This window comes from Dipodomys merriami, unplaced genomic scaffold (assembly GCF_024711535.1).
Source record: "Dipodomys merriami isolate MVZ:Mamm:240054 unplaced genomic scaffold, mDipMer1.0.p SCAF_36, whole genome shotgun sequence".
Classification (NCBI taxonomy): domain Eukaryota; kingdom Metazoa; phylum Chordata; class Mammalia; order Rodentia; family Heteromyidae; genus Dipodomys; species Dipodomys merriami.
In genome coordinates, this window is record NW_027205159.1 from 247,978 (window position 1) to 264,379 (window position 16,402).

Genomic DNA, 16,402 nt, shown 5'->3' on the forward strand with positions numbered 1-16,402 from the left:
AAGTGTTGTGCAAATTCATCAAGTTGAATTACAAATTCTATACCAGACTGCCACCAATTAATAAGCAGTGTTTCTAAAGGCTCTGCAGTAGCAGGTGTAGTTTTTAATTTATTGGCCAACTTATCAAACATTCTGCACACCATATCCAAACATTCTGGAGTAAGTTTTCAGTATCTGTGGGGGATATTTTTTCTTTTGCTACAGATAAATTCCACATTAAATATTTCTCACTAAAAGTAGAAAAACAACTAAGAAACTGTGTTTCCTAGAAACTGTGCTAATACATTTTGTTAGAAGTCTCTACCGAATAAAGCACACCACACACACATCCAGGGAAGGAAAAGGTTTGATGTCAGAGAACCTGCTTTTATCTTGGGTAATTATAGGGGGGTGAACCTATAGGAATGAGGGAGGAAGTAAACCTTTAAGAATGGGGAAATGGGAGTCTGTATTGTGTATGGGAAATGGATGGTAACAGGGAGTGAGTGGGAAATTGATTGTGAGGGGGTTGGTGTTATTTGTTAGGCCAGGTCAGGGTGACTGAGATGCAAGCAGCCTGGTGGAACCTGAGCAGTTATAATGCTGGCCACCACAGGATGACTCCCAGAGCCAACAACATTTCTTTTCTTTTTTAAAAAATATTCAAGATGCTTATCAATAAGTTCAGCTTGCTGCTGAGTTTCTAACTACCTTTTGAACTTCGGAGGTTTTAAGATTTCGTTGCCAGAACATTATTACAAATAACACACTGAGGTCTGTCATTTTTCAAAGGGGTTTTTACATTTGATAAAATCGTATTTGAGCCTGGGAATGTGGCTTAGTGGTAGAGTGCTTGCCTAGCATGCATGAAGCCCTGGGTTCAATTCCTCAGTACCACATACACAGAAAAAGCCAGAAGTGGCTCTGTGACTCAAGTGGTAGAGTGCTGCTAGCCTTGAGCAAAAGAAGCTCAGGGATAGTGCCCAGGCCCTAAGTTCAAGCCCCGGGACTGGCAACAGAACAAAACAAAACATATTTTGAGTAATCTTCATATAATAGCTTATATTTTTTTCTTTTTGAAATGAGGCTCAAATGAAGTTGGAGTTAGAAGATTAGTGTCAATATTCTTCTCAATATTTTCAGATCCATTAGTTGAACTTGAACAGGTTTCTGCATGTTTCATTATTCCTTTCTTGTGTGTATATATGTGTCAGTCCTGGGGCCTGAACTCAGGGCCTGGGTACTATCCCTGAGCTTTTGTGTTCAAGACTAATGTTCTGCCACTTAAGCCATAGCTTCACTCTGGCTTTTTGGTTATTAATTGGAGATAAGAGTCTCTAGACTCTTATCTGCCCGGTCTGGCTTTGAACCACAGTCCTCAGATCTCAGCCTCCTGAGTAGCTAGGATTACAGGTATGACCCACCAGCACTCAGACCCTATTCCCTTTTCTTTTAATAAAGAAATGATCCAATTAAACAGTTTGCTCCAATCTGATTAAAATATAATCTCTAATCCCCCAAACCATAGAGCCTCTATACTGTTATCAAAAATATACTCAGCATGTGTAACTGAATCTCAACTGAATGTCTCAAGACCTTATGTCTAGTTGTAAATCATAATATGAAAATAGAGTGTACAAACACTTGCTATTATGAAAGTCAAATGACACCCACTAGCAAATGATTGAAAACCCCTTCTTAACCAGTATACACTGTATTCATCATCTACTTTCCATCAGATACCTTTCTAGGATATTGAAATTTACCTACATATTTCAAACAGAGGATCTAGTGCAAAGCATTTAGATATTTTATATTTTATTTTGCTTTTAAATAAAGTTCATTATGACTCACAGAATGGAATCAATGACTCACAAATGGGTCACATCCATACCGTGAAAAACACAAAGACATTTTATGACATGTTGTGTTATTAGCTTGAGTATGTCTGCTTGATGAGGAAAAAGTAGCTTGATCTGCTAGATTATTCTTGAGTTGTATAGAAACTTCTTCATGTGGGAGGAATACATCTTAGATTTTCAGCCCTCATACTTTTTGATGAGAAGACTGTTTAAAGAGTGGTAATTAATGGATGGGTTCAGTGAGGATCCAATGAAGTTTTTTTTCCTATAACTAGGTCAACTATTCGGTTGGAGTTGATGATGTATTATTATTATTATTTTTGTCAGTTGTGGAGCCTGAACTCTGGGCCTGGGCACTGTCCCTCCTCTCTTCAGCTCAAGGCTAGCACTCTACCACTTGAGCCACAGCACCACTTCTGGCTTTTTCTGCTTATGTGGTGCTGAGGAATTGAACCCAGGGCCTCATGCATGCAAGGCAAGGATTCTACCACGGAGCCACCTTCCCAGCCCCACGTATTTTTATAGAGCTTTTTTGGAATACATTCTTGATCTCTAGTCTAGTCCCAGCAAGCACATTTCACACTTGGACCTGCAACTCAGTATACTTGCCATTTATGCATTGAACCACTTCCAGTCTCATCCTAAATTCCCTCATCCAGCCAGAAGTGGCTCCCTTACCTTTTCTGCTCAAGGCTAGCACTCTACTATTTGATCTACAGTTCCATGTCTGGCTTTCTATTGGTTACTGAAGATAAGAGTCTCATGGACTTTCCTCCCATGGCTAGGCTAGCTTTGAACCAAGATACTCCTGAGTAGCTAGGATTACAGACGTGAGCCATTGGCACCTAGCAAGTGTGGATCTGGCTTTTATCATGGGTCAAGTACAAGCTTATTGAAGCAACTCCCTTTACCTGTGCTTCCAATGACATCAGCACCCACCCCAAGGATCTGTCAGAGGATTATACAAATTAATACATGTAAAGCAATAGCACAGTACTTGGCATGTACAAAACCACCTTACATGGTAGATCTTCCTGTATGTAGCAACTGTGTGTCTGTGCAGATGAGGCCTTGTGGCTATTTGTGAGTTTATTATGGCCAAAGAATCTCTAAAAACTAAAAAATCTCTTAAGAACTGCTGGAGGAAAAAAAGTAAAGCAAACCAAAAGTGTTCTACCTAAGTTAGATTAGATTGCTATTAAAAACTATCAACAAAAGCCCCAAAACAAAACAAAAAATCTACTATGAATTTGAGAGCCCACCTGCGGCTGTTGGTCTCTGATTTGCACCCAGGTTGTGTGTGTGTGTGTGTGTGTGTGTGTGTGTGTGTGTGTGTGTGTGTGTGTGTGTGTGTGTGTGTGTGTGTGTGTGCGCGCACACACATAAATGTTATCCAGATATCTACTCAAGTCACTCAATCCTTGAATTGCAGAAAATCTTGGTGCTTGCTTCTTTCCCATGACCCCAGGAAGTTTGTGTTCTCCTCCAGGAAGTCTATGGGAACAATTCCCAGGGTCTTCCTTCTCATGGGTGCAGTCTTGGCTAAAGTTATTCCAGATGGATCCTTATCGTTACCCACTGTCCTAGGGCTCTTCCTCTTCTGAGGCCAGCCCACTTGGAGGAAGTGATCCCTTGCCTTGATTTCCCTCCTCCAGGTGAGGTTCCCTTCCCCAGGCCATGCTGTTGGCTGTTCAAAAGCTCTTTTTTTCCCCACCCTATCTCACAGATTTAGGCTGTGAATTGAAGTGATTTTTTCTGAGGTTTCAGAGGGAGCTCTTGCATGCATATTACAAATTATGCTTTGAGGCTAGGGGTAGAGCGCAGTGGTAGATGACTCGCCTAGAATGCACAATGCCCTGGGTTCAATCCCTAGCACAACAAAAACAAACCAAACTAACTAAACAACAACAAAAAGACTCAACTCAACTTCCAAGATGGTATTTTTGTTTGTTTGTTTGCTTGCTTCAGAACCAAGGTTTGAACCCAGAGCCTTGTGCTTGCTCAGCAGGTGCTTGCCACTTTAGCCAAACAACCAGCCCTGATTTTTGCCAGTTATTTTGGGACTTTTCTGCATTGACTGGCTTTGAACCACAATCTTCTGGATCTCAGCCTCCAAAATAGCTAGGATTACAGATGTGAGCCACTGGTGTCTGGCAAGGATAGCTTTGGAACAACTAAGGTGGGGGTTGTTTTCTTCATGAGGAAGCCTTTGCATTTATATCAGTTAGTTTTGCTGCATAACAAACCATTCTGAGACTTACTGGCTCAAACTCACAGTTTTTTTTTTAACAGTTCTGTGAGTCAGCTGAGCAGTTTTGGTCCCCTCAGTTGGGTGGGCATTGAATCCAGTTGGATGGTCACAGTTATACATGTGGCTCTTGGCTCAGTGTTGCCTTCATGGTCGGGGTGGTGATGGTGGTGATGGTGGTGGTGGTGGTGAGCTGGTGAGCTGGTCAAAGTATGGTCTTGTCCAGGAGTGTTCACACAGTACTGGAGTTCTAGTACTGCACACAGTACTGGAGTTCTAGTACTGTGCAAGTTCCAGAATGCAAGTATTTCCTAAGCCTCTGAATATACAGTGTGACTGATGTCCTTTTGGCCAAAGCAAGTCCCATCACAAATGCAAAGCCACTGTGGGAAAGGGATTACCTTCAAATAATTAAATCAGCTATATTTACAAACATTTATCATAGGATTGGAACAGGAGGTCATATTGAAGGCATGGGCATCTCAAACTTGGTGAGTTTGGGGTTATCTTTCTTCCCTCCCTCCCTCCCTCCCCTTTCCCCCCTCCTTCCCCCCTCTTCTCTCCTTCCTTTCTTCCCTTCCCTTCCCTTCCTTCCTTCCTTCCTTTCTTCCTTCCTTCCTTCCTTCCTTCCTTCCTTCTTCCTTTCTTTTTGTGAGGGAGGGTTGGTGGTGGCTGGTACTGGGGCTTGAACTCAGGGCCCACTCTCCCTTAGCTATTTTGCTCAAGGCTAGTGCTCTACCACTTGAGCCACAGCTCTACTTAGGGTTTTTTGTAGTTAGTTGGAGATAATAGTCTCATGAACTTTTCTGTCTAAGCTGCCTTGAAACCCCAAACCTCAGATAATCCCAGCCTCATGATTAACTAGGGCTATAGGCTTGAACCACCAGTACCTGGAAGTACCCTCTTTTTTTCCCCATTTAGACTATTAGCAAGAGAGCAGGGCTTGTATCTGGTGTGTCTAGAAGACTCTGTCTTCTGGTACCATGAAGGTGTCTGGTCCAGGTGTTCTTCACCTGCCCAGGTGTGATGCTCACTAAGATTTTCCCAGCATTCCCTGGCAAGGCTCACACTTTCTTATGTGTACATCACCCAGGTGCCTGAATGGCAGAGCTCTTTCCCAGTGGAAATTCCACCTGGAATTTCTGTGATTGCAGCCCCCTTTTCCTCCTTCTCTGCTTTTCCCTTCATAAATGTAAATTCATCTTTCTCTGACTTTTTAGTCTGGGTTTCCTTCTTGGGTTCCTCTCAAATCTCCTGATACAGCTTTCATTACCACAAGTCTGTCTTGGTTTTTCTTTCTTCTTCTCTCATTGCTTTCCTTCCTCCTTTTCTTCTACCTAACCATATTGTCTCTCAAATGGTTTAAAATATTTCTCATGGTTTCCTGGACCACCCTTTACTTTTTGTCAGTACTGGAATTTGAACTAAGAATCTCCTGACTAGTAAACAGGCACTCTGCCATTTGAACCACATCCCTAGCCCTTTCTGCCTTAATTTATTTCTCAGATAAGGTCTCTTTTTCCTGGGTTAGCCTTGAACTGCCATCCTCCTACAAGTGACTGGAACTAGATGCATATGCAGCCATATTGGATTTTCTTTGTTTTAGATAATTTCATGAAGTTTTTGACTGTGCTAGCCTGGGATCCTCTTATCTCTACCTCCCAAGTAGCTGGTATTACACCTGTGGACCACCATATCTGTCAAGGCAGATTGGATTCTGAGTCTCTATACTGGTTTCAACAACAGTAGAGTCTCAGCTTTGATGTGTGTGTGTGTGTGTGTGTGTGTGTGTGTGTGTGTGTGTTTTAAATCTTTTATTTCTGGTTCAGTGTTGTTTGACAAACAATTTTATTGCCTGAAGGAACATTTTACAAACTATTTGCACAACACAACAGTTTAGGACAGGTTTTGAGTTAGCCAGTCAATCGAAATACAAGGAATCTCAGGAAAACCAGGACTAATAATGGCTTTGGGAATCAAACTGGCTTGAAGTCTAAGAGGCAAATGGGACCAGCAGATGGCAGGGGGTTGGGAGAAGGATCTGGGTGGTGTACAATGACTAAAGCTTGCAGTTGAACAGGGGCACTGTAAGGGACTCATTCACCAGTTATGAGGAGCCAGCCAGATTCCTGGCAAACTAGGCAGGGCAGGGCAGGTAGTAGATCTTCTCGTAGTACCTATAGTCAGTAACTACTTTGTCAGTATGCGACTAGTTGGGGACAGAAAGTCAAAGCAGTAGCGATAGAACCTCACATGGGAAAGGGGTGAGGGCAAGAGAATAGTCCTGGTTGTCTACTTCCCAGATAAGAGTTCAAGATAAGGGTTCAGAAAGGCAGATACCACTTGGCCTAGAATTAATGCCAAAACTACCCTTACATTGATCCCATCTAAGTTGTTGATGAGCAAATGGATTTGTATGTAAGGCTGTGTGCTGCAAATATTTGCTTTGTTTCTGTGTACTTGGTGGTGGCATTTTATGGTGCTGGTTAGTTCAATTTGAACAAGAACTTGACCCCTGAAAAGGTCATTCTAGAGCATCTTGCCAATATTTCTTAACCCCTCTGGGTCGTGGAACTCCTGCAGAAGCTGAACTCCTTTTATACCCTCCCCAACCCTTAAGTTTCCATCCCTGTAACAAATACTGGAGACAAAGCAACTTAAAAAGAGAAAAGGTTTATTTTTGTTTAGTTCATGAGCAGTTGGTCCTGTTGTTTCAGGCAACAGAGTTAGATGTCAATCATAGGTAGGTATTAGCATTTGAGTTAGAAATGGATTTGGATCCTGATTCCACCTGATACGAATGGTGAACCCTTTAGGTATGAGATAAAAATCTTTTTGTTGTTGTTGTTGTTGGTCATGGGGCTTGAACTCTGGGCCTGGGCACTGTCCCTCAGCTCTTCAGCTCAAGGCGAGTGCTCTACCACTTGAGCCACAGTGCCACTTCTGGCTTTTGACGTTTATGTGGTGCTGAGGAATGGAACTGAGGGCCTCATGCACTCTACCACTGAGCCACTTTCCCAGCCCCAAGAGATACAATCTTTTGCAAGCTACAAAACAGGATGATATTATTTCTATATGAGGAATGCTGTGAAGATTAAATGACAAATAGATGAAGAGTTTAGAACCAATTAGTTGCTCTATTTGTTAATGTTGTCAGATACTATATGTTGTTGTTGTTGTTATTGTTATTATTATTGTCAGGTCCTCTAGCTTGCTTGGCTTGGTTGATGCTCTAACATGTGACCTCCAGCCTGGCATTTTTGTTGGCTGTCTTGGAGATGGAGTCTTGCAGGTTTTTCTGCTCGGGCTGTACTCAAATTGTGATCCTCTGGATCTCAGCCTCCCAAGTAGCTAGGATTACAGGTGTGAGCCACCAGTGTCTGGTTCTATATATTATTTTAAGAATAAAGACATAAGTCAATTTCTTTGCCCATGCCTCTTGCTGAAGGGCAAGTTTAACCTGCAAGTACAGAGAACTACCACTACCTAGTAGGCTTTTTACTTACTTATTGCAAATAAAGTCGGCTATGTGGCACTGGAATATAAGCAGTGACACTACCAATATTTCAGCCAGTGTGATATATTTCTGCTTTTTCATAAGTTCACATCTCTCCTTCTAAAGACAGTATTTGCCGTATAACACACCACCCTAAATAGTGGCGTACAGCAGTCATTTATTCCCTCTAGGCAATGTGAGCTGGGTTTAGCTGGGTGAGTCTTCTGGTTTCTTGAGTTCATTCATGAGTCATCAGCTGGGAGGGTGACTGGAGGGCATGGTCCCAGATGGTTGCACTCACACATCATGCCATGCATGGGCAGGCTGACACCCCTGGGCTTCCCATGTGGCATCTCCAGGTTAGCTTGGTAGACACAGAATTGTCAGGAGCAGCAAGAGAGGGCAGTAAGGGCTTGGTGCACAACTCTTTCTCAAGCCTCTGTGTGTGTCATGCTTGTAAATATCATAGGAGCTAAAGCAGATCACTTGGTTAAGCTCTGATTTAGTAACTAGAGAAATAGATTTTTATCTATCAGAGAGAACAATTGGTGGTGGTGGTGATGGTAGTGGTGGTGGTGGTGTGGTGTGTGGGTGTATGTACAAGTATTATCTACATACTTGGTGTTGAGTTTCTCTTGTCTGCTTAAAACTTAAAGGTGTGGCCCTTTGGAAGTATTTTTACTTTTAAGTGAACAAGTCTCTAGCAACTGTAACCTCCAGACTAGCCCACTAATCTAAATTATTAAAGTGATTTCCTTTGGTGGAACATTTGTTTTTTCTTAGTTTGTGTTCAGCGTTCTCACTGCCACACCTTCCCTGATTTCTTGTCTCTTTAAGTATCCCCAAGACAGTTGTGGGATAGTCTGAGAACTGTGTCATCCTTCTTTGAGTGGCAGTTGTAGATACCCTGGAAACTTTGTTATCCTCATCACTTTGTCTTTTGGGGAATAAGCCATCCAGGAACGGACAGGATGGTCACAGCCACCCCCCTGACTCTCACTGAAGCTCCACTGTGGTGATGTAGAGGATATTTTCCTGTTTTAATCTAAGGAAGGGCCTAATGGACAGGTGTGCTCACAGCTGTCTGGTTTACCACGTATCTAGGCACGGAGATGCATGGCCTGGTGGTATTTATTCAGCGATTAAACATGCATGGTGGGGGCTGCAAGTTTACATTTCTGAGGATTCTCACTCATAGGTCACTTGATGGCTAGTTCCTGTGGCTAACCACAGGTCAGCTGTTTATATCTCAGTGCAATCTCTGAGCTTGGGGATTAGCTGTCCTGTAAACCTTCTACATCTACGAGAACCTTCCCCCTGCATGACCAGCTGTCCTTCCTTCGTTGGAAGTCGACATTAACATTTATGCCAATGGCTCACAGAAAGCAGTTGTGGAAGATGCTTATTGGCTTCAACATGAGTTTCATGCCACAGTTCCAGTGAATGGCACCCAGTTGGCCTCTGTGTGTGTGTGTGTGTGTGTGTGTGTGTGTGCGTGTGTGTGTGCGTGCGTGTGTGAGCAGGCGCATGCGTGCGCATGCACACATGCGTGCATGCACACTGAGTGATACTGAGTTCTAAAAGGGCCCTCAAGCTGCTGTAGGGCTGACGCCCCTCCCTCCCTGACAGGCTGAGGCCCCGGAAGGAGAAAGGCACATATGCACTGTCCATGGTCTACGGGAAAACGGTGTACCACTACCTTATCAGCCAGGACAAGGCTGGCAAGTACTGCATTCCTGAGGGGACCAAGTTTGACACTCTCTGGCAGGTAGGTGACCATGTACCTTGCTCTGGGGTGATGTTAGATCAGTATCAGGGAGACGAGGAGACCCACCTGACACCCTCTCCTCTCCATAGCTGGTGGAGTACCTGAAGCTGAAGGCCGATGGGCTCATCTACTGCTTGAAGGAGGTCTGCCCCAACTCCACTGCCAGCGCTGCAGGTGAGGGGGGCAGTCGGGGTGAGAGGGATATAGATGCAGGAGGCTAGGCCCCATCTCACTGCCACTTCTGTGCCCTCAGGTGCCGCCGCTCCCACGCTCCCAGCCCACCCATCCACCTTCACCCAGGTACATCAGCAACACCTAGGGGCCAGGGTGGGGTGGTTGGCCCCTGGGGAGCTGGCATGGAGAATGACTGGGTTGCAATGGAGGGAAGAGGGGCTCCCAGAGCACAGCCCTCGAGAGTCTTTGGTAGGCCTGGGTCTCGTGGGGGGCCAGGGCCTCAGACTGGGTTCTGCTAACTTACTGACCCCATGACCTTCAGCCTCAAAGACGGGTGGATACCCTCAACTCAGATGGATACACCCCTGAGCCAGGTGAGCCAGCACAGGTGGAGGTTGGGTGGGGCTCATGTCTAGTCGCAGAGAGTGTGGGGAGGAGGAGGAGGCCAGGCCTGAAGCAGTGGATGTGCTTTGCCCCTGTGCCCACACATGCCTGTGTGTGGATATTCCAAGGTGTGCTGACATGGATGGGGGTGGGGAACACTGGCCCCAGAGCTTCCTTCCCTCCCACCCCTGCCCCGAGACACACAGCCTGTATGTATGTATGACGTTCCTGGCAGATGAGAAAGAGGGCAGGTAGCTCATTCTCACAGTGAGATGGGTGGAGATGGGAAGACTCACTTCAGAGCCCATACTCTCAGGACACTGCTGCAGGTGCTCACATGTTTCCTGTGGGTTCACAGAGACAGCTTTGTCTCCATGGTTACACAGCCTCTTCAGCAACCTGGTACCTGCGCTGTGAGGTACCGTTGCAGACAGGGACAGGCAGATGCAGGGTGGGTGTACACCTCCCAGCCGGCCTCCTAATTAGGTCTGATGCACAGGGGACCCGCAGATGTGAAGGCAACTGTGTATAGTATGAACACACACGGACACACACTAACACCATGCTCATCCATATGTCTAGGCATGCTCTGGGGGGATGGCATCCTTGTCTAGGGTGTGTCTGTCCCCCTGTCCATTCTCCTGATTTGGGAGTACCTGACTCTGTGTGTGTGTGTGTGTGTGTGTGTGTGTGTGTGTGTGTGCATGTGTGCCCAGCACGTCTAGCATCTCCAGAGAAGCCCCGGCCAATGCCCATGGACACAAGTGTGTATGAGAGCCCCTACAGTGACCCTGAGGAGCTCAAGGACAAGAAGCTCTTCCTGAAGCGCGAGAACCTTCTTGTGGCGGATATTGAACTTGGCTGTGGCAACTTTGGCTCCGTGCGCCAGGGCGTCTACCGTATGCGCAAGTATGGCTGTTCTTATGTGGGAGCAATGGGGGCCGTGGTGTCTGACTGTCTCATCAGTCTACTTGGAAAGCAGACTTTAGGGTGGTACATGGCATGCTGGAGGACTGTCTGGACAACTTAGGGACACTGGAGAGGGGAGTGGGGATGCAAACCTGGGCCAGCTGTAGCTGCAGCTCAGGGGACCTGCACAGAGGGGTCCCTTGTCCTGTACTGACTATTGGATAGAGGAGACTGTCACTTTGGCTGAGGGACTGACTTTGGTGAGTCTCTCTAGTCATGGTGAGGGCGTGGCTATCAGCTGTCCTCAGTTGATGCTCCTGGCAGCTGGGAAAGTAAATGCCTTTGACTTGATGGGAGTGGCAAGCCAGAGCATCATCACCCAACTTAGGGGAGAAGAGAGAGGTGGGTCGGGGTCGGGTGGGGGTGCAGTGGGATATTCCAAGCTCACACTTCTCCTGCACTCACTTCTGGCATGGCTGGCTGTGCTCCGGGCAGGAAGCAGATTGATGTGGCCATCAAAGTGCTGAAGCAAAGCACAGAGAAGGCAGACAAGGACGAGATGATGCGTGAGGCACAGATCATGCACCAGCTGGACAACCCCTACATCGTGCGGCTCATTGGGGTGTGCAAGGCTGAGGCGCTCATGCTGGTCATGGAGATGGCAGGGGGCGGGCCCCTGCACAAGTTCCTGATTGGAAAAAAGTGAGCATGGATGGGCTGGGTCACCGGGGTGGGAAGGGCAGAGCCAAGATGCACATACTCACATGTGGGAACCATCTATACACTCATCTTCACACCTTCAAGAAGGCCGCTACTCAAGGATTGGAGAACTGAGGATTGTGGTTTGAAGCCAACCTAGGCAGACACATGGACAAGACTCTTTAGTTTCATTAACCAGCAAAAAGTTGGAAGTGGAGGCATGGCTCAAGTGGTAGAACATCAGTCTTGAGCAAAAAGCCAAGCAAGAATGCCAGGCTGAGTTCAAGATCTAGTACTGACACACACACACACACACACACACACACACACACACACACAGAGTATGCACAGATATCCAACCCTTACACCCTTCCATATTCACACTCATGCTGCATAGCAGAGATCCTGAGTACTCTGGTGGCAACAACAGGATCTACCACAGGGTTCTGGTGACAGTTAAAGATGTTGATGCTTATGAAGTACTTAGACAGCATTTGACCGTGCAGACCAGAGCTTCGTGAATGTCATCTCTGTCCCTGCCACTCGGAGTCTCTGGGCCAAATCCATCACCCACAGGAAATGGCTAATAGTTGAGTGTGACATAAATCAGAGCAGAAAACTGCAGCCCACAGTTTGCTTTTGCATCACATGATATAGATTTTTAAAGGGTTAAAGACCCTTTAAGAACAAAGACCATGTGACAGACATCATATGTGGCTGGCAAAGACTGAACTGTTTACTTTCTGCTCTTTACCTAAGTTTGATCATTTCATTTGTGTTCCCAAACTCTTTCCCCACAGGCACAAGGTTACACTCACTGAGGAGTGTTTTGCTACTTCAAACTCTGTGCTGGGGGCAGATGCCTTTGCACTGTGTCCCCATCACACATTCAGTCATAGATGGACGGCTATCTGTTGGGCAGGTTTTTGGTGTCAGGCACTTGGGTTATTAGTAAATGAAAGAGGCAGAGACCTTTACCCTATTTCCTGTCTGGAGAAGAGGCAATAAGGAATACTTGTGATGTAATATTGAGCAAGCTAGGAGACAGATTTTGTAGCTAAAAAGCTGGGCAGGCCAAGGAGGCAGAACTGTCAGGATGAACATGGTGCTTGAGCAAACAAGGAGGCTTGCTGAGCCCCAATCTGGGGGAAGAGTGTTCCAGGCAGAGGGTACATCTTGTGCAAAGACCCTGAGGTTGTGGGTAAAGCCTGGTGTGGTGGTGGAATGAGGAGAAGGGAGCTGATGTGGGCTGAGAGGTGATGGGGCAGATGGTGCCCATGAGAAGTCTTGGTCTTTTACCTGGGGTAAGGTGGAAGCCCTGGGACCCAGGCTGGGAAATGGGGGAAGCGCTCCATTCAGACACAGGGAGGACAAGCCTGTGGGATGGCTATGGAGAAGAGAGGCAGGAGGCTGGGTGGAGCCTAATGTTCCAGTCCAGAAGAGAATGAGGGTCCAGGTGACAGAAGTGGGAGGATCATGGAGGTATTCTCAGGCACAGCTGCCAGGGTGAGGACAGATTCTTCGAAGGGTAGGGCTGTTGGAGATGGGGTGGGAGAGCTCTGTGTGAGTGAGTGTGTGTGTATCATACACGTGTATACATATGGAGACCTTCACTCAGGGCTCTGCTTTGGTTGTATTGGAAAAAAAAATCCTGAATTTCCCAAGGGATACAGCCAGGTACAGGCAGAGAAATCAGCTTGAGGGTTACAGTGTGTACTTATAGACTGGAGTTTCCAGACGGGACAAGAGCAAAGGTTTTGTGGGTTTTGCACATACCCGTGTCCTCATCCTCTTGCCTGGCATATAGCAGCTGCTCAGCAAATGTTTATTGAACCTGTGGTGAACTAGTGGTTCCTTGTCTGGGTTAGAGATGAAGGCTTTGGCCCTGGAACTTAAGCTGTCTTCTCCCTGCTGATGTTGCCTTCCCCTTCACTCAAGGGAGGAGATTCCAGTCAGCAACGTGGCTGAGCTGTTGCACCAGGTGTCCATGGGGATGAAGTACCTGGAAGAGAAGAACTTTGTGCACCGAGACCTGGCTGCCCGCAATGTGCTGCTGGTCAACCGGCACTATGCCAAGATCAGTGACTTCGGCCTCTCCAAGGCGCTGGGTGCTGATGACAGCTACTACACCGTGAGCCTGGGTGGCTGGGGCTGGTGGGTTGAGGGTCCCTGAACCCTGGCTTAGCAGTATCACCCCCTTCCCAGGCTCGTTCAGCAGGGAAGTGGCCTCTCAAGTGGTATGCACCCGAGTGCATCAACTTCCGCAAGTTCTCCAGCCGCAGCGATGTCTGGAGCTATGGGGTCACCATGTGGGAGGCTTTCTCCTACGGCCAGAAGCCCTACAAGGTAGGTATGGGCAGAGGTGGACACACAGTGGGCTGGGGAGGGTGATCAGGATGTTGTCCCCCTAGTTACTTATACATGTCCTTGGCCTTTGCTTGAGCAGAAGATGAAAGGCCCAGAGGTTTTGGACTTCATCAAACAGGGCAAGCGGATGGAGTGCCCACCAGAGTGTCCACCAGAAATGTATGCACTCATGAGTGACTGCTGGATCTACAAGTGAGTGCGTGGGTGGGTGGGGCCCTGGCTTGACCAATCCCTGGGCCTGGGGCCTGAAGGGGGTCCTGGGGTCCAATCAGCGTCACTGTAACTCCCCAATATTATCCCACTCAAAGACCTTTATCCAGGTCACAGCCTTTCTAACACTTGCTATACTTAGTCCATCTGCAGCTCTGCTCAGCTCTCTACCAGCCAACACTCAATGTGTGACAGACTCTGAAACTCTAGTCTATACTTACTCAACATCTAACACTAGTGCTCAGACATTGGGCAATTCTCTAGTGTCCAGCCAACTCTCAGCACCTAATTATTGAGAGAGACAAACAGTAAGACCCAAACACTCAGTATACTCAGCTCCTCCACCTATGTCCTCCCCAAATACCCCATCAGACAACACACCCAGATATTCTGTCACCTTATACTGTTTGTGCAGCAACAGCATTTCCACACTTGATGCTCCACCAGCCTGCACTTAATGATGTGACTCTGAAACACTCAAGCAGAATGGGTGACCCATCTCTCTCCAAAACATGCAATTCGGGCTCCATCAGAACATAACCAGCATGCCAAACCAATAACCAAGGGGGCCGGTGTGTGGCACCATAGCACATGTTCTAGAACTCTCCTCTCCTTTCCCTCTTCTCTCCCTTGTCCTCTTTTGCACTGATACTGGGGCTTGTACTCAGAGCCTTGTACTCTTGCTTAGCTTTTTCACTCAAGGCTGACTCTACTACTGTGCCACACCTCCACTTCTGGTTTTCTGCTGGTTCATGGGAGATAAGAATCCCATAGACTTTTTTGCCTGGCTTCAACATTAGAACCTCAGATCTCAGCCTCCTGTGTAGCTAGGATTATAGTGTGGACCCCAGTGCTTGGCTCCCATTGTTTTTCTGAGCCCTGAAAGCCCACTGCAACCAAACCCTCTCCACACCTCTCTTCACCTGAAGATGGGTTTTAGATCTGCCTCACTTCCTGCAGGTGGGAAGACCGCCCAGACTTCCTGACAGTGGAGCAGCGCATGCGGACCTATTACTACAGCATGGCGAGCAGGGCCGAGGATGCTCCACAGTGTGGACAGGGGGTGGAGGCTGCGTGTGCTTGAGTTCCAGCAACTCTGACCCTGTGAGCCCCATCCTCAGCCTTTTCCTCTCTGCTTGCAGCTGGTCCTGGGAGTGACCATCTGGTTGAGGTCAGCTTGGCTTCTCCCTCCCTCCAGTGGGGATGTAGTAAGGGGCACCTGAAACCTAAAGCCCACAGCCCCCTCCCACTTTCTACCTGGTCTCCAGACCTTTTAGGCTGGAGAGGACAGAGGGGGGGCATGCTGGGAAGCCTGGTTTGGGACTGGTACCTACTGAGGGTCCTGGGCTGAGGGGGCATTGCTCACAAGGAGCCGAAGCCTAGAGTCTCCAATGAAGGTAGCTTCAATCGTGGGAATAAACTCTTTTCTCTCTCACTTGCATGCCTCCTCTTTTCCCAGGAGAAGACCTGAGTCTGGAGGGGGTGGTCACTGGAAGGCATGAAAAACCTGAGTGGTTCTTTCATGAGCCATGCCTGAACACACCTCTAGGGAGATGGGGCTGCTCTCCTCACTTTCCCCCAACCCTAGGAGCATGTTTCTGTGAATGAGGTGCTGGGACAGAATGGGGAAACTGAGGCCAGGTGGGTATAGGCAGGGCTCAGAGCTGTGTACCCACCAGACGTCAGCTTTCCTGGGGTGCAGAAGTGGGCATATCCATAATGACTGTTCATTGGGATCACCTGGAGAGGTTTCAACAAATCCCACCTAGTCCCAGCCCCCAATCAAGTGATACAGACACATATAAGTATGTTTTCAGGTCTCTAGATTGTCCTGTTACCAGCTCCTACTCAACTGCTGCCCTCTCCCTGGGCCTAATTGGTCACAGTTGAGGTCTTTACCACCTGATGTCTCTGCTCACCAGGGCAGTCCTGAGCCTGCTCCCTTGGGTTTCCCCAACAGGTGGAATGAAATGGAGGCATTTCTTTTCTCAGCTGTCATTGGCTTTCTCTCCAGCTCCCAGCCAATGCCTCATCCCGTTGATCTGAGTGATTGGCTCAGGGGAGGGCATGTCACTCACTCAGAGCCAATGAGAAGCAAGGAGATTTGCTGGGCATTCTGGGCAGGTGAACTTTCATTTTATTTATGGTGTGAACCCAGAAGCACTGGAAAGCCTATGGTCATTTTGTGAGACTACGGGAGAGTACCTGGGGCTGCAGCATCATTGTGTGGAGTGGGAACATGATGGCCAGGTAGGCAGCTGCCAAGAGGAGGTCTAGAGCTTTGGTGACATGTGAGTACATTGTCA

The 16,402-nt window shown here is 47.3% G+C and overlaps 1 protein-coding gene across 2 annotated transcripts in view; it reads left to right on the top strand.

Annotated features, from left to right (window-relative positions):
• The window catches only part of Zap70 (zeta chain of T cell receptor associated protein kinase 70), a 28,900-nt gene extending 13,369 nt beyond the window's left edge, over positions 1 to 15,531 (top strand). For both annotated transcript variants that reach the window (XM_069988473.1, XM_069988474.1), the window contains 10 exons: positions 9,215 to 9,353; positions 9,443 to 9,527; positions 9,607 to 9,653; positions 9,850 to 9,901; positions 10,628 to 10,820; positions 11,316 to 11,522; positions 13,458 to 13,650; positions 13,725 to 13,865; positions 13,966 to 14,078; positions 15,057 to 15,531. In XM_069988473.1, the coding sequence (XP_069844574.1) occupies positions 9,215 to 9,353; positions 9,443 to 9,527; positions 9,607 to 9,653; positions 9,850 to 9,901; positions 10,628 to 10,820; positions 11,316 to 11,522; positions 13,458 to 13,650; positions 13,725 to 13,865; positions 13,966 to 14,078; positions 15,057 to 15,180 (1,294 nt within the window). In that variant the 3' untranslated portion in view covers positions 15,181 to 15,531. The remainder of the gene's footprint in view (positions 1 to 9,214; positions 9,354 to 9,442; positions 9,528 to 9,606; positions 9,654 to 9,849; positions 9,902 to 10,627; positions 10,821 to 11,315; positions 11,523 to 13,457; positions 13,651 to 13,724; positions 13,866 to 13,965; positions 14,079 to 15,056) is intronic.
• The last annotated feature ends 871 nt before the right edge of the window (positions 15,532 to 16,402 follow it).